General features: G+C 40.4%; 1 protein-coding gene across 3 annotated transcripts in view; it reads right to left on the reverse strand.

The window, feature by feature from the left end:
• Positions 1 to 551: 551 nt before the first annotated feature.
• Farsb (phenylalanyl-tRNA synthetase subunit beta) overlaps positions 552 to 22,918 on the reverse strand; it is a 58,303-nt gene continuing 35,936 nt past the window's right edge. For 2 of the 3 annotated variants that reach the window (XM_003463987.5, XM_063245854.1), the window contains exons 16-17: positions 21,144 to 21,299; positions 552 to 876 (exon numbers count right to left, since the gene is read on the reverse strand). In XM_003463987.5, coding sequence (XP_003464035.1) covers positions 725 to 876; positions 21,144 to 21,299 — 308 coding nt within the window. In that variant the 3' untranslated portion in view covers positions 552 to 724. The remainder of the gene's footprint in view (positions 877 to 21,143; positions 21,300 to 22,918) is intronic. The other variant, XM_063245849.1, reaches the window with a different exon arrangement.

A 22,918-nucleotide genomic window follows, 5' to 3' on the forward strand; every position in this document is an offset into this window, starting at 1 on the left:
TGCAGCCCACCTGGCCCTTTTTAGCAGAACACATCTATGGTGCACGTACCTGTGCCACAGACAGTAAAAGGAATACCTTTCCAACTGCGAATACACCATGATGAAACCCACTGTGCTGTGGGTTTCATTGGTGGATAGCTAATATCCACTAATAAGCAAATAAATACATCCTGCAGTATTTGAATACTTAAGTTACAGATTAGTCTTTCACTTTAAAATGATTTCAAAAGCTGTAACTGCTTAACCATAATCAATTTGTAAAAGTTTTCTAAAATCAGTTACATTCTGTTGTCTCCCAGTGACAGATGCACGTCAAATGTAAAGGAGAAAGCTAAAACCCACGGTCAGCTCGCAGTCTGCAGTGTGCATTCAAATCAATCACCTTGTTTCACTAATAAGGAAAAAACGGGGATCCTGTTATGCAGGACTCACTGGTGCCAGCAAGAAGCTCCAGTGGCTGAGCAGCACTTCCTGCCTTGAGAACTGGCCTCCCCCACCCCTGAAGTGGTCCTCCTCAGCACCCCACAATCTAGTGTTACACAGAAACACACTTGATACCGCACCAGCCAGCCTAGGGCAACTGCCCAAGGGGCCAAACAGCGCTTTTCTCTTTATTAAACTTTAAAGCACAGATCAATGCTCCATGGGGAGGGAGGCTAAAGAGTGGCGGGGGAAAAGAAAGAACACTCGGGGAGAGAATCGCACGGCAGGCAGAGACCCATCTTCACAAAAAGGGCTCAATATTGATTTCCAGGGAGGAGCACGGCATGGTCAGCTCAAATTTGGTGATCACATCAGGATGAAGGACCCCAAGCTTCCCAATGCTCTGATGCCTGGCAAAGATCTCAGCACATCGCCCGGGGAAGAAAGGAGGTCCTAAAAAACAGTGAGAGAAGAGAAGAAAAATAATCAACGTTACTTCTGGCAAAAATATCAAGTGTTAAAACACTAAAAACCTACAGGTCTGCTTCAAAAATAAGACTTCTTTAAACCACTGGCTAGGAGAACAGTGCTTCCTCACACTTTCTGGTATTAACAGGAAGCATCTGCTACCACACTAAGAAACTCCTGCAAGGAAAAGAATTGGGGGCAAATATAAAAATCAGGACCTTGAGTAGGAAGGATGAAATACAAGAGGACGAGGGAGCAGAATAAGGAGAGGCCCAGGGAATTCTGCTTGCACCTGGAACTGGTCTTGCAAAGGATAAAGAAAATGAAACATAAAACTGCTAGGCTTGTGTGGGAAGAACATGTTGCAAAACAGGTCTGCCAACTGTGTGCTTGCAGGATAATGGGTTCATTTACTCTTTTCCATCTTATTACGTGGGGAAACCCAAGCTGCAGTATCACAGGCAGACTACAGGGAACCACATGCCTAATTACAGGCTGGGTTACCAGAAGGCAACTGGCGTTCGTTTCTGAAAAGAGCTTCCCAAGCAGTTCCAGAGCATCTTCTGCAAACCCACAGCAAAGCCGGCCCCAACAGGTCGGAGCCGTTCCCCGCTCTACTTCCACTCTGGTGGAAAGTTCTCTCTTCATCTGGTGCCAGTGCACTTACACAGCTTGCAAATCAGTCACCATGCTTGAGTTTAACCAGCTAAAAACAAACTCGCAAGCATCCAGGCCCACTTCCCGGTCACTAAATTAAAAGCCCCACTGGAGCTGATTAAGGCTCCAGACTCAAGTTTTACAAAATGTTGATTCACTTCTCTCAGCATCAGCTTGAAAAGGGATCAGGCCCATCGCTGCTGACTGATTCAACCAGATCACTTACTGGCATCAACTATAAATACCCAGCGGAGCTGGGCCCCCAGCCTCTAGCCTGCCTCTTGGAGTAAGTGCCTTATTTATGGGTGAGCAAACTGCTGAGTCTCATGTTCAAGGTCAGCTTGATTAAGACATGCAGATTTGGCCTGCAGCAGAGTGGGGCCTCTACTGTCAAGTGAACCCAATGAGACAGAATTATACCTATTTACCAAGTCACATAAATGATTATTTATATTTCTGGGAAAAAGGCCTGAAAACCTTATCATCCTCATTATTGCTGTTACTGCTATTGTTATTGTCGTTATTCTGCTTATTACTACAGTACAGGGGCCTGAACCAGGCGTTCTCCCCTGAGATGCTGCCCACCCGACACATACATACACACACACACACACACACACACACACACACACACAGAAGAACACAAGCTGTTTGCTGTTCTGCTGACTCAGGGTTTGCTTAGCTGCCCAGCTTAGCCTTTCACTTGTCCTCTTGTTTCAGTGTCTCAAATAGCTGGTGCCACATACAGGTTCTGCACTTCTGTGTCAGGCCAAGACAACACTTTTCATTATATTCTTAACCTCAAAGCAGCCCGGCTATACATAACCTGGCCAACTTTTCACATCCCATCACACTAAACGTCCTGCTTTAATTTCAATGATTTATGATTAGGTTCTCTATCTGGCTCTACGCAGTAATCTACACACAGGGAGAAAGGCAAGAAAGAGAAGGTAATTTAGGAATGTAGCATTTCAGTAAGGTGTGAATTACTGCAAAAATCTGATAAAGATGGCACATTTTAATTCCATCAAAATGAAAATGTATTATCCACTTCAACAAAAAAGAAATAAATAACAAGACAAGCAATCTTCACATGACAATTGAATGAAGTCTGTATAGTGTTGATGGTAAACAGTTCATAATCAGAAGTCACAAGCCAGGACTGCCGAGAATCACTTGTTCTATCTGTCACCCTGGCACCCGCCTCATGTAGAACTACAGCTACACACATACGTGCACATGTGCACACAATCTGAAAAGGATACCATCCCGTTTTTAAAGGTCGTTCAGAAAGGAAATGTCCAAGACCTTCCCTGATAACCTTGCTGTACAAAGTCTCCTTTTATCTAACTTCAACTCCAATTTGATTGGATTCATTTTTACTGAAGCATAAAACCAAACTATTCTAGAATTTAAGCCAGATGTGCTAGTTCTGACAAAGTTACCAAAAATAAAGCCTAAGAGATAAGAACACAGACTCTACTTCATAAAACAACTTCTGAATTAGTACTTTTTTTTTTAAAGCAAAATTCAGTTATATTCTTCTTTAATTGCTAGTTCTGCCTCTTTGCGTAAGTTTGGGTCAAACTTTGCTTTTAGTTCATTAACAGGCTAGATATACAGTCAAATATATCTGCATGGTTACAAACAGTTTTCCCTCTCTCCAAAGAAAAGTGAAGGAACTGAAATTCACACCATGCTTTATCTAAGACACACCCAAGTATCAGAGTATTTATTCTCAGACAATAAAGAACAAGCTCTGTCACCCTAGCACACAGAACCACCCAAGTCGCTGGGCATCTTCAGCTGCTATTGGGTCCGAGGCCTGCTCTGCATCTGGGACAGCAGGTGCCCAGGATGCCGTGTTCAACACGAAGCCTTCGCTAATCTCACAATAACAATTTAAGCCCCAAATGGTGGTTCTGTATAAACCCCACCTTGGTAAAGACCACATACTTCAAGCTGTAATCACACTTTTAACTTTTCTTGCCTCTTTTCACTTCTAACCAGGTCAAATTACAGTCTCGTAGTTATGCTTTTCATATTGCATGTTCAGATAGAGCAAGGCGGAACTCCACGAACCCACAAAACAGCCATCCAGTTACCAAGGAAGGGGTTGCAAGAGAACCTAAACAGCATGCCACCTGAGTGATGTGACACAGGAACCAGGAATACTGCAAGAAAACCTGAAACTACGAAGCATGAGCGTTTCTCTGTTTTAAAAATCATCATGGTTCAAACTTCCAGGCAGAACTGCTGCACTAACAAAACAAAGGGGACACATCCCATGAGGGTGGCAATCAGGGCCACGCCTTCAGACCGGAACACCCCCACTGCTGGGAGAGGATGGCAGTTAAGCTCAGTAACTCAGGCAGACCCCCGCGATCAGCGGCTCAACCTCCGACTAATGCCTCCTAAACCAGTGCCCGTCGAGAAATAGAAGTCACATCCCATTGGAACAGGCCCTATCTTATGAAAAATCAGACCTGGATGTTAGCCAACACCTAAAAGCTATTTTTATCTCATCAACAAACATATTTAGAAAGAAAGCAATATTCTCGGTCTAGAGACATAAAGTTGCTAATTCAAAGAAAATCATATTGCCCTATGACTAAGTCTAAAATTCAAACTCTTCAGAGTACATTAGTTTTCTTTTACTCATGTTTTTAAGATCAAAATGGAGCTCCTGGCTTAGAGGTGCATTAAGATGTATAAATATTTCAATTTTCAGCCCATGCCCAAAGGGCCCTCACAAAACCTCTCTCAAGCCAAACTTTGCACTGAGACCCTGTGATGACTAAACTTTCAGTTTTGCTGAGGTCTGTGACAGTGAAACAGCTTCCAATGCAAAACAGATTTTAGGAAAATAGTGTTCTTAGAAAACACGTGGAAGCCCAGACAAAAGAAACATCACTGAAGCACAAATAAGAGTTTAATTTCCCAAACTTAGTGGGGTGTGAGTAAGCCCCTTAATTAAAGCCTTTGTGGCATGTCCTTGAGGCCTGTAATCGTCTCTGGGCTCAACCGGCAGGGCCACTCAGAGGACCCCAGGGTCATTCTGGGACCCATAATCCATGGCAGCGCCCAGTCTTTAGCACATTTTCTGGCTAATTGACCATCAAAGGGTCTTTGAGCACCTCTCTTGCTGGTTGCCAAACACCTTCCACAGTTTCTTTTTGGCCCATCCTCTTTCAGAGTAATCCAGGCCGAAGTTTGGATAAGCATTACCACAGTCATTCCTATCATTTTATGAAGTGTCGGAAGCCGGAGGCTTAAGGCGGTAACTGAGCAGACCTGGATCTGAAAGCACCCAACTCTGTTCGCAAGCAGGAGGCTCTGAGGCCTCCCGCAAGCCCGGCACCAGCGGCACACAACACATTCACTAGGCACTTCATCTGGCCCGTCTCTGAAAGATCCCGGATACATCCAATTACGCTCTGCCCTTTCTTCCTCTTATCCATTTTAAAAGCTTGCAACCTGCTATTTTATCACTCATGTTTTCTACAATAAAATTGGAACAAAATCAAAGGGGACAGGGAAGGCTGGAAAATAAATGCCTATGTATCACATATGTCATAGCCAGTCACAGAAACCACCCGTGTGAGGGCCCCGAATTCAGGGGTGAAGTAGGAAAATGAAGTGTGAAGACAGTGAGGTGTAAAGATCCTGGGCCATCAGAATGTTTTGTAAGTCTGTCCGAAGGGAAGGAAAGAATAATCATCTTAATAGGCCAAATCTAGGGGCGACAGCTGCCACTAGTCAAAGTTCCCCGGTGTTCCACTCTGGAGTGACTTTGACAGACCGGGGGATGGAGCAGATTCTAAGCCACCATTCCCTACGCAGTACTTTTTCCTGGCTTCTCCCCAGTTTTCTGAGAATGTAGGAACAGTAATTGCTAATCTTACCTAACCTCACTGTCTGTACCTCAGCATTACCTTCCTTCTCTAAATAATGTTGAACTAAAGGAAAAGGATAGGACTCCAAAGCCTGCCTGGCAAGCACGGGGTTGAGTTCAACCCCAGGTACAAAAAAAAAAGAAAGAAAGAAAAAAGACAACAAAGCTTATAAAACAGAACACACACTGTACACCACGCAAGTGAACATGTTATTTTTAACATTCTCAACGTTGAGAACAAGCAGGTTTATGAGGGCACAGATGGAAATATAGAAAGGTACAAAGTATAAGACATTAACTTATAAAAAGAAAAAGGCAGAGCCAAAATATCACTACCATGGTATAAACAAAAAAATTTTTTTTCTTACAGACGGCAATATACTTGGGAGAAAATGTCTCTGCAAAAACCACACATGTGTAAGTGAAGTCTGAATAATTTCCAACTGGTAACATAAAACACTCATTTTCCCCCAGATGTATACAACTCTTCACCTTGCATTTGAAGTGAAATATTTATGGTACCTGAAGTCTATAAAGAGAAGGCACCTAATCCCCTGAGTTTAATGGCCATCTTTCATCCCCTTCTGAAGATCAAAAGAAAGAAAGCCCTTTTACACAGCTCCGCAGTGCTAATCCTAGCACACCTGCAGACCCCATTAACTCGTACAGCGAAAGCCACTGGCTGTGTGAAGAGCTGGTGCTGTCCAAGTCCCCCGCGCATCGTGGACGGGGTTCACAGCACTGCGGCGGCCAGCAACAGGGGGCTCAGCGTATCTCTTACAAACGAGGACAGGGCCCGGGTGCCTCATTCTTACAAAGAAATTGGCAAAGCTCCGACTACCTGGTCCTCTAACTAATAGACGGATGTCTTCAATAGCGTGAGTAAAGAACCATCTTTTACAAGTCATTACGATCTTTTGATAGCTAAGTAAATATTGGGAATTTTAATTCCAAACTTTCCAGTTCCAGTTGATGCAGAGAAACAGATTCTTATTTCCAATACTTCCTGTCCTGCTGTGGTGCAGGGACCGCTCCCGAGGGTCTCACCAAGTTAGGCAAGTGTGTTCCAGCACTGACCCACATCCACAGCGCAATAGCCGTCACCTTCTCAGAGTTCTTACAAAATAATTTAAGTGACTACTAGGGCAAATACTAGGTAAGTACACAGAAAATATAAGATCTATTTTAAAAGTCCAATGTTTGCTATGCAACCCACATAGACACTCATATTTTGACATCCAAAGAAGGTCAGAAACATTGTAAAAGCTTAAAAGTAACATATCTAATTTTTTACTCTAGATTTAAAAAGTACTGCCAATCGATTTTGAAAACTTTTATTTCTAAAAAAATGCGGGGCTGAGGATATAGCTTGGCGGCCCAGTGCCTCCGTGGTCAAGCTATTCAGTTTATGTTTGCAAACTTCTTCTAGCTTAATATTAAATAAATAAACAAAACAAAAGCAAGGTCCTAGATTCAACTTCTAGTACCAAAAAAAAAAACCCAAAAAAACTGCAACTTCCTACACTTGTCTGACACTAAAATTATTTTTTCTGCCAAATTTTCATATTTTTCAAGCACTAATAGGATATTTAGAATAAGAACTTTAAAAGCAAAAGGTATGGATCACGCTAGTTTCCTGGGCCAACATCTCCCTCTGACAAGAACCTTTAAGGGGACTGTTTCTGGCCACAATGTATCACTTCCTCCAGATGGTGGTAACAGTAACAGAGACTGAGGAGAGCCAATTCAGAAAGACTAGAAATGTTCAACACATGAGATTGAGTACATAATTTCATGTTAGACAGAGTTGAGACTGCTAAGGTAACATCTAACATGCAATTACAGCAGGCACATTCAAGTTCCAGAATTAGGTTTCAGTTGGTAGATAGGATGTGTTAAAAAAAAAAAAAGAAAAGAAATTATAAAAACAAGGCCCTGGTACCAAAAAAAAGGTCATCCTTTCCAATACCGCTTTTATTTTTGTATTGATTGGTTTTAGTCTGTTTACTATTATTTGATTTCAGTGTGTGACAGTATAGTGAACTATTTTGAAGAGAACAAGAGACATTATGGTAGGCTATTGTTGATTTTCCTATTGTCTGGTTTTGAAGGCCTGTAATGCTTTCATTCGTCTGTTTTATTCAGTTTCATACTATTTTGTTTTATTTGAATTCATTTGTATGTGAAGGTATGAACACCTATTTCACAGAAAACAAGAGACATAATGGCAGCCACTGTTGATTTCCTGTTGTCTTGTTTTGAAATCCCGTGTTGCTTGCATTTTTTTGTTCTGATGAGTTTTGTTTTATTCTCTTAAAAATAAAATAAAAACAAAGTCCCCTGTTTTCTATGCACCTTCCAACCTCAGTGAAAGCAGTAAACGGGCCAGTCTCCTTGCAAGACAGGCAAGGCACAGATGGGAAAAGTGAAGCAAAAGGCGATTAGGAGTCTTGCCCAAGGCGAGCAACAGTATAGGGCGGACAGCACGGAAGGGCGGCAGGGCTTCCGTGTGTGGCCTCTGGGCACACGAGGCCTGCAACATAGCGCTTTCAAGCTTTTGGTCAAGCTGTCCAGTCCATGTCTGCAAACTTCTTCTGGTTTAAAATTAAATAAACAAACAAACATAAGGCAGGGAGGGAGGCTGCCAGGCAGGTCATCACCTCTAAGGCTTAGGACACACCCAGGCATGCTCTGCAGTATTACTAATATGACAAGAAATTTAGTTGAGACTCTGCTAACATATAACAAATCTAACATGCAATTATAGCACAGCCTTCCAGGAAAATCTACTACAAATATATTTTTAAAAACCCCATGTAACATAGCTTTAATAACATTCCAGATTCACTAAACAAGGTTAGAACTGTCTGAGCAGTTACCACAGCAACACCACTTGAAAGGGCAAAGGAAGAAGAAAGGGCGTGTTCCACCTGTGGCAGAGACCACTGAGAATTCAAGCTCCTGCAGAGCGGGAAATGACCCTGGACGCAATCCTGTCCATTCCCTTATTAGACACAGGAGAAAACAGCAAACCAGGTGAAGAAAATCACACAGCTGGGCCACAGCTGAAAGGAAAAATCTAGCCGATCCTCTAATGAAACAGGAGACTGGAAAAGGGCTTCAGCTTGAGAAACTGAAGAAAGCAGAGGTGCAAAGAGGTGCAAAGAGGCGTGGGCTGCCCCACTCACAGGAGTACACGGCCCAGCTGTGGGGCTGGGGCTGGCCAATCACCTGGCAGCCCTGCTTTCGCGCTGCAGAGGAACCTCCTGACTGGAGGGGCGACCTCATGAGATGACTGTCACTGGGGCAGTCTCAGTGCTTGATGTTCTGCTGGGGTCCAAAGTGACCTTGTGGAGATAGAGACTTCGGGTATAGCTCAGTGTCCCTGTAAATCTTGGTATCCTTGGTTTTGAAGGGGCAAGGTAAATTTAAAGCTAATAAATGTTATTTTGCAAACTTTCTTAAATGACTAACATGTTTATATACAAATATTTAAGATAATAAAGGATACTAAATGAAATCAAGCTCTGCTTTGCTTTTAATTACCTACCAGGCACCTGTATGACCAAGTAAAGTTTTTAGCAAAAGTGACTTGTAAGTCTGTTTGCCTTCAAAGAAAACACAGATCATGATTTTGATGACTTAAAACACTAAGGCCCAGGAGTTTGTGTGTCCTCTGTCCCTCTGCTGATTTCTGACTATATCAAAAGCACTGGAGAAGGCAGGATTGAAGAAAAGGTGGCCTGAACTACCCTCTTCCCCACAGTGAGCCTCCTGCTCCTGATATGAGGTGTCTCTTATCACAGTGGCTGAGAACTGGGGCTGCAATGGGCGGGAACAAACAGACTTAGGGACAGAACCCTTAACTCCCCAGCTATACAACACCCCTGAGAGCAAAACAACTCCACAAAATCAGAACCGGGGCCTTAGCTTGCCTAGCACTGACATGAAAACAGACTGAGCCTACTTTAAATGAATGGCAACTTATTTGATTCCTGCAATGATGTAATACACAGTATTAAACTTAAGCTAAAACAAAACAGGAAAGAATCTCTCCAAAGTAAAATGTAAAGGGGAAAAGAAAAACCATGCTGACACCTAAACTGAGAAGACAGATATTTTATGGATGTTCAGTTAAATTTCTACTATCCTAAAAAGTCACAATAAAATAGTCCTTTGTGATTATTAAACAAAGCAGACTATGGTACCGGATCACAGGTGCATATTACTGAATCATGGGCGTTTCATACTCATGGCTGGATTAGTTCACTGCTGAGTTTATGCCAGGTGTGATGTTAGAAGGGCAAGCCTGGCAGCCAGAGGTGGAAGGTTATAAATGTATCGGCCTCCTCCTCCCTTGATGCTTTGTTTCCTGCCTGCCTTGCCACGAGGTCTTTCCTCTCTGCCACACCACTCTGCCTCGGGACCTCTACAAACTGTGAGCCAAAATTAACCTCTCCTTCTCTAACTTGTGGGAGCTGGGTATTTTGTCCTACCAGTGAGCAAGTAAAGTAGGCTTTCAAAATCTAGTTTGTAAAAAACAAATATTAAGAGAAATGTCAGAAAGTGATTTTTTAATGAGTTTCTAATTTTCTCTATAACCTTAAGAGTTAAGTTACTAGCTTTAGAGATATGGATTTAACTAAGCCAAACTATATTTTGGTTCAATTAAATAAGGAAGCAACTGTGAAAAAGGTGTTGGGATACTGGTGAATTACTTCATTACTGTGAAGGAATAAATGAGAAAGCAAAGTTGAAAGAGGGGAAAGAAAAAGGTAGTCCAAAATACATCACTCTCAATAATGCCCTTAGATGGGAAATCTAGATGTTAGTAAAGTATTTTCAGGGTTCAAGAAAAAGGGACAAGAAGGGTGTCCACAAGTGATCAGACAGCCCCGCATGTGCTCAGCATGGCGAGCATGCGAGGGGCAAGACAGCTAGGAAGAAGAGTTAAAAATAAGCTAAGAAAAAGAGGAGCAGGTCTCCTGCTGTCAGACAAGAGAAGTACAAATATGGGTCAGGAGGAAACTGGAAGAAGCCTACCATGTTGTTAGACTGAAACAGGAGATGCCACTGTGGGCTTATGGTCTTCCAAATATATACAGTAGCCCTCTGTATTCACAAGTACCAAACCCTCAGATTCAAGCTTCTGTGCTTGAAAATTTTCTTGAATGAGTGCCTCTGTACTAAACATCCAATCTTTTCTTTCATTAATCCCCCAAACAATAAAATATATCTACTATTTATATAGTGCATCATTGCATTGAGGGTGTCATAGGTAATTAAAGATGATTTAAAGTATGGGAGAAGATGTGTGTGATTGGGAGACCATCAACTATTCAATCTCAAAGTCACAACCAACTGACTACGCTGGCACATTTCTGGAGTCCCATCTACCTGGAAGGATAAGGCAGGAAAACCTCTTGAGCTCACAAGTTCAAAACTAACTTGCACAGCAGTGCAAGATCCCATTTCAAACACAATAAGCAAACAAATGCCTCCCAAACGCTCAGTCATATAGAGAGATGATGGGCATATACCAAAGGGCCACTGGCTGCCTTACAGATGGTTTTTATCTTCGAGAGCTTTTGTGTGTGGGCTAGGCTCCAAGAATTATCTCAAAATAGCACATCACTTAATTTTTTCAAAAGTTACTCTAAAATATTACATGAAGTGCTGAAAAGAAAAAACACTGCCTACTAATGAGTTAAACCTACTTGCTAATAACTGAAAAAAAGTTAAGTTTAGTAAAAAAATATTTTTAACAAATCAAATCTTTTCAATTGTTTTACTTTTATTTGAAGTAAAATAAGCTTAATTTTTAAATTAATTTTACTATGCATTACATAAACTGTGAATTGGCATATATACCTTGATATACTATAATATATAAATATATAAGTAATATTAAAATTTATTTAGTAGACACAATTATAAAGCCAAATAGTAACAGTTTTAAAATTTTTGTTTGGTCATTCTGCTTTTTGCATTGGTAACCCTGCACCAAATTTTTAAAACTAAACTTTATACTTATTCTCCTTATAAACAGCTATATGTACAGTACTGCCATAAACACCATCATCTGTGGTATTAAAATTTCATGGAGGTGCACTAAAGAAAAAGCATCTTGAAAGGGCTCTTAGGAAACAGATAATTTTATGACTGGGATGCACTGTGCTGTAATAGTTACCTGCCAACAGACTACTATGTGAATTGGGGCCACTCAAGGTGGAACTTGGTGTTTAACATGCTACCTTGCCATGGTACTAGAATGTCAGGTAAATATCAAATGACATCAAAAACAGAAGTGAAGTAGATGTGAGTGAGCAGAACTTTACCGACAGCAGAAGAGAGAGAGAGGCAAGAACAATGAACCTACCTAAACCCAGGATAGGGCTAACGTGAATCCTGTGAAACCTTTACAAACACTACACTCCGCGGCCGTTAAAGCCCTGTCCAGCTGCATGGCAGTTGTCCCCACTGATCAATATTGCTTTGCATCTCAATTCCTTCAAAAATGCAGATGGAAACGGTAGCACTGGAAAGCTTACTTACACATAAAAAAGCAGACACTAAAGGAATAAAAACTACTTTTACAGAGGATAATGAAGTCAGAAGTTTAAAACTTTCCGAACTTTTTTTTAACCCAATGGCTTAAATGAATAAAACCATGTCTTTGTTGAAAACTAAATGTGAATATATTACAGAGATCCCTTTATTACAGCTCACAATGGTCTACATAATCAAACCATGAACCGACTACCTTTACTTCACCAAGTTATTCAATGAATAATTTTCTCATGTATTTTCAAGGTCATATTACATTAAGAACCAGAATGACAACTAGAAAAAGTCACAATTCCACCCACATTTTTAGCATTTGAAATTTTTCACAGGTATCCCAAAAGGGAAAAAAAGTCAAGACCTACAGGTCAAGCAGTGACGATCAGGCATTACTGTCCCAGAAGGCACCTGAAAAACCAGTGTGCACATACGGTGCAGGGTCACATCTGCGTGTTACTTACAAAGCTACTTTTCATTTCACAAAAGGATTTCTGAACAACAGGAAAACTAGAATTGTTATAACTAAAGTTCTAAGACTTCTGTCCCTCCATGAGGGATCTGGTCTTTTTAATCTGAAATTTTCTATAGAATTGTAAGTAACCAAAACTGAACTAGGTAACAAACTAAAGGAAGAAAAAACTTACTCTCAAGTCAGTGTAGCCAATCACAAAGCTCTTTACATTCTACAAATTATTTTTGCCATCGATTTGCCCAGCAACCACATAACTCTTTTACACACAAAAGTGCTGAGAATTTTCCTTGCCCAGAAGTGGTTTTTGAAAAGGATAAATGTATCTTAACATACATAATTTAGTTTGCAACAAACCACAACAGCAAAGGGGGAAAAGTTTGGAAAAAAGCATATACAAATGCTATAATAATCTGACCAAATACCACTATAATACTCAGACTTGAACCCTTTTGAAACTGTTAAAACACTGTCTGCTAGCAAGTTAAATGTCCTTGTTTTTTTTTTTTCCTATTAACATTAACCTTATTCTATCATCAACTTGAAAATATTTGTTGCCTTAAATTGCAGAGGTGCTCAGACAGTGAAATATGTAAGACTCCGCGACCATGGCTATTCACTGGGGCTGTGGATACCGGGTTTCTGAGCGCTTCTGTGGGTCCCCACGTGCTTGGAGGACTGCAGCCTGCATAACATGCAAGGTTACCTCCTACGTTAACACAGGTCCTTGGGATCAATGTGATGAGAATCAAAGAGTTTCGATTTCTCTTACACTGAATAGGGCCAAGTTGCTCAGAGGAGAATCGAATTCTAGTCCACTGATCCCTACCACCAAAGAAAGTTGCACGCTCAGTAGCACACACTAACGGAGATAGAAAGAAATTAGGTATTCCCACCAGTGTAACTTGTATTAGCAGGACTCTCTGGTGAACAGACTGAGCTCAATTATAACTCAAAGCCACTAGGGATTTTCAATTATTAAAAAGTGAACCATATGCCAGGGTAACAGAAGACAGCTCAGTAATCAAGGATGGCATGAAATAGTAGTTCTTATTTAATCTGTTTGTACTCTGCTTTTAGACACTTTAAAGACAATTTCTTAGCAGACAAAGCTATATGTAAAATAACAGTAAGTCAGAGGAAATGACGCAGCAAAACACACTCCAACAAACAAACTCCGGCATTTACAAATTGACTAAGCAGTCCAGAAAAAAGCTTCTTCCCTCAGTTGTGGTATGTATGTATCTATACACATTACATGAAGGATTAATACTAGCTTTGCTACTGACTTATTTTGACAAACCATTTCTTTAGGCCTTGATTTCTTTGACCATAAAAAATTACAAAAGGACAATCATATTTGTCGTTAGATAACCAAAACAGATTCAGAAATCCCTAAGAAAAACGAAGAACAATTATTTATAATGACATCAATTCCCTTTGGCTTGATGGCTCTTACAGAAAGTATCTTGAGAAGACAGCACTGAGCCCTAGGCATGTGGTCACAGAACCAGGGAGACTGATGTGGCCAGTGATACTGACGGCAGTGAAAGTAAATCCCCTGACTTTTCAAGGAAAATCAGTTAGATATAGTGGATACACACAGGCTCACACCACCCATGCGCATAAAGAAGCTGTACCAAAAAAAGCTCCTCATATTCATGAATCCTGGGCATTTCATAGATGTAAAAAACTTTAAAAATATTATAATATTCTCTTATGAGAGCCAAAAACTTCAAAAGAAACACAAGTCTGAATCTGTATATATTTACACTCAAAGAGTGAAGTAACAAGTTGGTCTAGCAAAATTGAACATAAAAGTTCTAAAACCACATCAGAAATATTACAGTTTCTGAGTATTTTTCCTAATTAAAAAAAAAAAAATCAAACAACAGGTATTTGGGTATTAGGAAAATTAAGAACTAAGTATTATAGTCTGTGCTAACTTGTACAGAAGTCAAATTTATCAAAAGTTTAGAATTACAACATTCTTAGAAACAGTCTCCTAAGATTTCCAGAGCAATGTGAGGAAGAGAGGAAAGAAGTGGGTCCCAGGACTGAGCAAGGATCTGAAGCCCAGGGAACAGTGAAGGGAGAGACTTCAACACAGAAGGAGGTGGCAGGTGATGCTTTCTCCCTGAGACCTGCCTCACTGTGTGTGGGGGCAGCACAAACCTGCAGATGCACCATGACTACCGGGAACCCCAGAGGCCTCCATGGAAAAACACAACAGAGGACCGGAGCAGTGGACACAGCAGACTGCAGTGGTTGCTGAGTTAGTCTGGGTGAGACATCCCCCAGGAGAGGGCAGCTGGCCACAATCATCTTGGAGAGTGGGCAACTGAGCTCAGAACTCAAGAATCTGCAGGCTGGCTCTATCTCATGGCTCACACGAACAGGGCAAGGCAGAACTGAGTTCAAGTTGGCAGGAGATCGAGGAACCGAGTTCAAAGTGGCAAGAGGCACACTGAGGGTCGCAGGCCAGACTGATATGGTTCCAGCCTCACAGCCAGAAGCGAGCTTGCACTCCAGTGAAACTAAAGGTGTAACTTTCTGGGATTATCCACTACCCCACCGTAAGTCTATAGCTGGTTTGCTGAGATTAATCAACTCGGATCTGGGCTCTGGCTGCCTGCTCTGCCCAGCAGTATCTGCAGAGCACCCAAGAAAAGGACTTTCTTTTCACTTTTTCTTTTTCTTTTCTTGTTTTGTTTATTGTTGTTTTTATGAATGTAAATACTAGGGTTATTTTGTTGTTCTTTTCTGTTGTCTGTATTTCTTCCTTCTCTCTTTCCTTCCTGTCTTCTTCAGGTTTCCCAAAGTTCCCATAACCTCCCTGTGTCTTCCAGCTTTACTTCTATCTCTTCCTCTTCTTGTACCTCTCTATTTTTTTTCTAACTTCTTTTAAGCTTTTCTCCCCTGAGGGTAAAATCACCATATTGAGGGCATATTTTCTGGTTTGTTTTAAATTTTGGTAACATAACCACAAACATAGTCCACATGGTTAAAGGTGGCAAATTAACAGTTACCACACTGTCATTTTCTAGGCTCTGTTTGATGCCATTCTTATTGCTGATTGTACCACTTTACGCAAGGTGACATAATTGTTCTAACCACTTGTTCTTCCTGGTACGCTGACTGAGATGGCCTGAGAGGCATAAACACTACTACATGGCAGTGCCAAAGAATCAGGCTAGGTCAAGTAGGCAGCAGCTTCTCATTACCAAAAAATAGAAGATGAAGGATCTTGCAACAGACTCAAAATCCAAAAGCCAGTGATACCTGGAAGATATCACTGAGAACCAGTCATTTCCTAAGGGTTCTAAAGATGCAGTAAAGCTGCCTACCATAAATAATTTACAAGCATCAATCCAGGAATTAAACTAAAAAAATTAAAAGTGAGAAGATATTTAAGCAACATGTAACCCTAGACTCCTAGCTAACCAAAGGCAAATCCAAGGAGCAATGAAGTTGTTATGGTTTGTGTTGAGATGTTTCCCCCAAAACCTCATGCAGTCTGGTGCATTTTCAGAGGTGGCTGAATCTGGAGTTTGTGGTGCTGGGATTACAGGTATGTGATTACTGAATCTGTCCACTGATTGGACTGGCACTGCCCTAATTTCAGCAGTCTGGATACAACAGAAAGGGGCAGAAAGATGCTGTTCAGGTCTCCTGCTTTGCTGCCTGCTAGTCAGCATTTACTGGCTCCCCCACTCTTGTTTTTGCTGTCTTCGACTGCCATAAACTGTTCCCCTCTGCCATGTGCCATGTTGCCCTGGAGCCAGCTGATTATGGACTGAAATTTTACAAACTGTGCGTTAAACAAACCTTTCCATTTTAAACTTCGGATGCTGGGTATTTTGCCTCAGCAACCAGAGAAAGTTACTCAAGACACAGGTGGAACAAACTGAAAGTCATCCACCTGGACTTTCTGAATTGGTAACAGTGGCAGTAACAAAGCAGATGAATGAGGCTCCAGAAAAAAATCAAAACGGAAATAGTTTCTCAGATAACTACAGAGATGGTGATGAAAATGAAAGACATGCTTAGTGACTCTAGAGGATTCAAATATAAAAAAAATAAAACAGAGGTGCTTAGGAAAATAGTGGAAGCCATGAACATCCAACATAAAGAAACAGAATCCATGAAACAGATTCCAACAGATATACAGGAGATTAAAAGTTCTACTCAAAGTATATGCAGCAGAACAAGCCAATGTGAGAACAGAATATCAGGTATAGAAGACAGGATTCTGGTTATTGATCATGTAAAGAAAAATTTCTTAAAAATAGCAAGAAATCATGAGAAATCAATTCAACAGCTGATCGATGATGCACAGAATAACATTAGATTTACTGGAGGCAATGAAAACGCAGGAACTAGTATTTAAAAAAAAAAAAAAAAACCTACCTGTTCATAGAAGTAACAGCAGAAACCTTCCCAAGCAGGGAACAATTGGACACACAGAAAAGTGAGGCATATAGAATTCCAATTAGTCATGATAAAAAAAAAAAATCTGAAACAATCAAATAAACTACACCAAGACATATAATAGTCAAAATTCAGGAAATTCAACATGAAAACCGAGTATTAAAAGCAGCTGGAGGAAAGAAACAAATCACTTATAAAGCAAAGCCCATTAGAATCACACCTGATTTACAACACAAACTCTTAAGTCAAGGAACGCTTGGAGTGAAGTACTTTAAGCCCTCAAAGAAAACAATCTTCAATCCAAATTGATGTACCCTATCTTTCAAAACTGATGGAGAAATAAGATACTTCCATGACAAAGAACACATGAAGAAAGGAAAAAGACTAAAAAAAAAAAAAAAAAAAAAAAAAGAAAGAAAAGAAACTGATGGCCACCAAAACAGTACTCCAAAAGGTTCAAAAGGACAGTTTAGAGACAGATAATGAGTACTCGAACTCCATGAACCCTAACAGAAGGAATCCGCCAGGTAAAGCAAGAAGTTAACAGAGTGGGGAAAAAAGAGAACCAGTGGGAAAATACCATGACAAACATAAGTCGATACATACAATAACCATCAGTGTAAATGGTCTCAATTCACCAATCGGAAGAAACAGACTAGCAGAATGGCTCAAGAAGAAAGATGCAACAATATGCTGCTTATAAGAAACACATTTAAATTCAAAAAGAAATTCAGACACAGTCAAATGATGGAAAACAATACTCTATGTAACAGAACCCAGAAAAAAGCAGGGGTAGCTATTCTGTTTGCAAATAAAGTGAATTTCAAGCCAAATTAATGAAGAAAGACAAAGGTGGTCACTAAATCCTCACATAGGGAACAATCCAAGAGAAAGAGATGACAATCATAAATATATATGCAGCAAATATCAGTGCACCCAATTACATAAAACAAGTATTAATGGACATGAAAAGTCAAATAAGCACTAACATAATTGCAATGACCTCAATAGCCTGCTGTCAACTAGACAAAGAAAGAAAGATCAGAATTGAACCAAACTTTTGAACAAAAGAACTTAGATGTCTTCAGAGTGTTCAACCCCGCAACACATTCTTCTCAGCTGCACATTCTTCTTAGCTGCACGAGATGTTCTCTTAAAAATAGACCACATACTATCTCTTAGAACATGCTTAAATAAATGCAAAGGAACCGAAATTATCCCAAACATATTTTTCAAACCATAGTGAAAGGCAATTGGAAAGCAATGGCAAAAGAAACCACAAAAGCTTCATACACACGTGGAAATTAAATAACACCCTCTTGAATAACCAGTGGGTCACAGATGAACTTGAAGAAATTAGCTAGTTTCTACAATTAAACGATAATTCTAATATAACATACTAGAACTTTTGAGACCCAACGAAAGCAGTCATACAAGGGAAATTTTTAACTGTGAAATACCATATCAGAAAACCAGAGTGAGCTCAAATAAACATCCTAATGTTGAACCTCTAGTTTTTAGAAAAAGAGAAAGTCAAGTGCAAGCTTGTTTGAGGGAGGAAACCATAACAATCATAAATGAGCAGAAATTAAGGCAGTGGAGAATAAGAAAACAATACAAAGAATCAATGAATTGAAGAGCTGATTCTTCAAAAGATTAAATAAAATTGACAAACACTTAGCCCACCTTATCAAAGAAAAAAAGGGAAGAAAAAACTTAAACCCATGTAACAATTACAAAACTCTTGACTTTTAAAAAGGTAGACCAACACATATTAGCTGGATCATAAAAGATTTCTAAGTGGTACATATAAAATTTTCAAAATGCTGAATGCTGTGGCCTCTATTTTATGAAGGATTCTTAAATTGGCCTTTTCCTCCAGATAGCTGTGCCTACCATTCAAAGTTAAGTTTCATTCTCACTGTTCTAAAATACCTACAACTGCCATCATTTTCTGTGCCAGTAGTCTACATGCCACCCACCCAACACCTACGGCTGCCAGATTAATCCCACTCAGGCAAATATCCAGTATCAATTACCTACTTAGAAAAAGGGAAGCAGCTCCTTTATACTTCCCCCATAACTAGCTGACACCTTGGTGGCAGTCTCCAAAGCCACTTCCCCAGTCATACTAAACTGTGCTCCCCATTTCTCTGTAGTCTTTTTTTCTACCTTCATCTCTGTTCAAGCATTGGCAGTGCTTTCCCTGGCTCTACCTACTCCTTCAAAGGTTCACCTCGTTTTCCAGAAATTCACCAATACTTTTCGAGTTGCCCTCAAGGAGCTGCGCTATCTCCCTCTTTGGAACCTCAACACACTTGTCCTAGCAGATTGGCTTGCAAGGTGGGACGCAGGCATCTTTTCCCTTGCAGAATCCTTAACAGGACCTATGTCTTACCTATCCTTGTCTTCATAATTGGAAGCTCAAATTCTCCTGGGAAATAAATGCCTAAGGATATCACAAAGCCAGAGTCACAATACAAAGATATAGGTTTATATAAATATCATTGGCATAGTATTTACATAAAGTATCATACCACAACCAATTATGTTGAATTTACCATTTTGATACTTTGCAAACTTTCAAATAGGAAAGAAGACCTTACATGGTACAGTCTGTTTCACAAAACTGATTTCAATCCAGTTATCCTGTTTATAATGCTTTACATCAACTTATCAGTTTCCCTTAACCAAGACAGGGCATCCAGGTCTTACGCAGAATTCTAGAACAGTGAATGGATGCAGAGCAGGCAGCGACACCCTGAAGGCTGGGGAAGGGGCCTGGTAGAAAGAACCCTGGGAGGAGAGGCCTGCCCTCTATGTGAGTGACCTGGCTCAGCTCACTTAACTGGCCTCACTTCAGTTCCCTCACTTACAAGAGCAGCATATTGGACTAGACAAACTTCAAGATTAAATTCTAACACTAGAATTCTGTAAGAATAACATGTTTCTTCATTGAATTATCTCTAACAAGTAGTGGGTAAAAACCCAGTAACTCCTTAAGCTCATATCAATTTTATTAAGGAAAAAAGGTAACCCTACACATTTTACCCTAACAGTATCACGACAGCTGGGCATGGTAGTGAGGCCTGTAATTCCAGGGGGCTGAGGCAGGAGGATCACCCCGAGTAAGAATGAGGAGTAAATCACTGTGTTCGGCCCGCTTCTGGATCTCTTATCAAACAAAATAAACTTTAAGCTTCAGGGATATACAAACAAAACCTTTAGAATCCCTTAATGAGCACATGTGGTGTAACCGAAAAGCAGAGTGAGTGTTTAATGTTTTAAAATTTATTATGGTAAGACAGCCTACCATTAACTCCCTCAAACACACTTCCAACACACGCATTCTACTGTCGTTGTCACTTCCTAAGCAGTTCTTCATGTCTTCTTTTATGTCTTTAGTGTGTTGCCCTGGCTGCCTGATGTCCTGAATCTGTGGACACTGTGATGGTCAGGGACAGCCAGGGTCACACAGCGCAGACTCAGAAGCTGAGCTGGACAAGAACACCCCGCAGCGCGCTCCCAGGCCCATGTCTGCACGAGATGGCAGGCAGCACGCTCACTGACCTCATCACACATCACTAGGTCAGCTGTACAAGATGACTTTCAGAACTGCTTCCAAAAATGGCAAGAACGGTGGGATCAAGTATGTCTGACAGGAGGAAGAGTACTTGGAGGGAAGATTAATAATAATGTCTTTTAACATAATAATTTTTAAAATGTAAACACCCACCATTTGTTTTGATTACCCACGTCTAAGTCATTTAGTTAGCCTAAACTACACTCTTCAACCAAGATTTTACTGTATGTGGGCTTTTATCCAGGATGGTTTCTATCTTGCCCAGTGCCTTTATTACTTAGTGAAAATGCATGAAGTATTTTAGAGTGAATTTATGAGGCTCTTTTCCTCTGGTAATGAAGTATCTTTGAGTGCAAACTGTCGCTTTAGGTCTTTAGGTCTTCCGCATGTGGACTTCTGGACTCACCATGATGCTGGTTACCATTGCTCAGTTTGAGCAAAAGTGTACTGTGGAGCACTTATGAGAGGCATTTTCCCAAAGTGTGGCAGGGGAAAGAAATATTTTCTGGAAAATACTAACAATTAATTAAAATAAAGTTGCCTCCTCTTTTTTCTGGACTCCCAAAATCAAAAGCAAAATTAACTTCCTGAAATACAGGACTTGAGTCGCTCCTTCACTACAGATCCTGAACTGTGCATTCGGGTCTGCTTACCATCTGAGGCTCTGATCACGTAGCCGCCCTTATCTTCGCCAGGAGGCACATCAAGCAGCTGCATAATTCTGTCCAGTAGTCCATGGATTATCTCAAACCCAGGATTCTTGTTGTAATAAATGGCACAGAGACGCCTACAATTTTTTGCACCTACGTCTAGAAAAGCAAAAGAATTGGTCACAAGGCCACAATAACCACTTCTTAAGAAACTAACACAACACAAACTTGGACAAAGCCAACAAAAAGAAAGTGGATTATTCAACATAAAGGGAAGCATTTAACCTTAGAAATGCAAAGCAAAATAAAGTAGTCTTTTTCAATCATCAAATTCTGTAAGATGCTTAATTAACAGGGAGGAGTAAAGAACCTCAGCGCTGGCCCAGGGACAATAAGACTTCACTGCAGCAACGTAAAGTGGCAAAACTCTCTGGAAAACAATTTAGCAATATTTATCAGCCTTAAAATTTCTTACTCTGTGTTTATAAAATTACCCAAAGAAATAATGCTAAATACAATGAAGGATTTTTGTACACAATGCACACAAGATTACTTCTTACAGTGAAAATTAAAAACAAGTTAAATTGAAGAATAACCATTTCAAGGACTGCTTGGTCGCTCATCCAAATACTACGGCAACTGGTGGAAGGCACGTTCGTGAAAGTTTATCATAACCAAGCAAGAAAAAGTACTTATGGTGGTAAATTTTGTTTCAAAAAGAAGGCCACAAAGTTCAGAAACAGTCTAACTAAATTCTACTGTTTAAAGAACATATGTAGGTGGGAAAACTATGAAGCACAGCAAGGCCATGATTACAACCAAAGTCAGGCTCCACTGGCTCCTGGGAAGGTGAACATACTAAGACGGGGGGCCCTAAAGGAAACTCAGGATCCTGGCTGCGTTCCTCGGCTTAATGAGAGATGTTTTCGGTAGTGTCTGTTTTACAATCTCTTTGTAACTATGCATTTGACATACAGTCTCACAATGGGAAATAAGAAAGAATGCAGAAGTACAGGAAGCTATCCTTCAAAGTGAGTAAGTCAGTCAATCACGGCGGGGCAAACAGGATGCGATGCCATTACCTAAAGCCTTCCTCTCACAGCAGCAGAGTAGAGAGTGGATGGGAACCGGAGGAAGGGGCAAATGAGGCGTGAGGTCCAGTCTTGCAAAATGAAAAAGCACCAGAGATGTGCAATGAAATAATGTACATAGTTAATAAGTCTATACAATAAATTTTAAAATTTGCTAAGAGGGTAATTTACACTTTTTACTACAATAATAATTTTAGAAAGTATATGAAGAGAAAAACCACAACCTTGTATCCACAGCCAGGCATCAGCCGAAAGACTCCATACACAGGAGAGGAGAAAAGACCGAAAAGAAAGAGACCCAAATGTGAACCGGGGATATTTTGGGCGAGGATTATTTGTTTTCAACCTTCCCTCATTTCCTAATTTTTCACACTTTCTAAATATTATTCTGCTCTAAAAATTAAAACAAAACAAATCAATTTTTTAAAAAAGAAACACAACAATCCAAATGAAACCTGGTGTATGACTAGATCAATAAAATGATACATCCGTACCACTTGAAAGAGTAAACAGCAACAGACCCTCAAGGGCACTAAGCTGAGTTAAAGAAGCCAGTCTCAAGGGCTGCGGAGTCCGAATCCATTCATCCAACACTATGGGAGGGGCAAAAACTAAGTGCACATGGTGGCTGCAGGGGTAGGCACTGGGGGGAGGGCGGAGATAAAATGGGGCATGAGAAATTTTCAG

Source organism: Cavia porcellus, unplaced genomic scaffold (assembly GCF_034190915.1).
Source record: "Cavia porcellus strain 051 isolate PalLab524CR breed Dunkin Hartley unplaced genomic scaffold, mCavPor4.1 scaffold_1, whole genome shotgun sequence".
NCBI classification, from domain to species: Eukaryota; Metazoa; Chordata; class Mammalia; order Rodentia; family Caviidae; genus Cavia; species Cavia porcellus.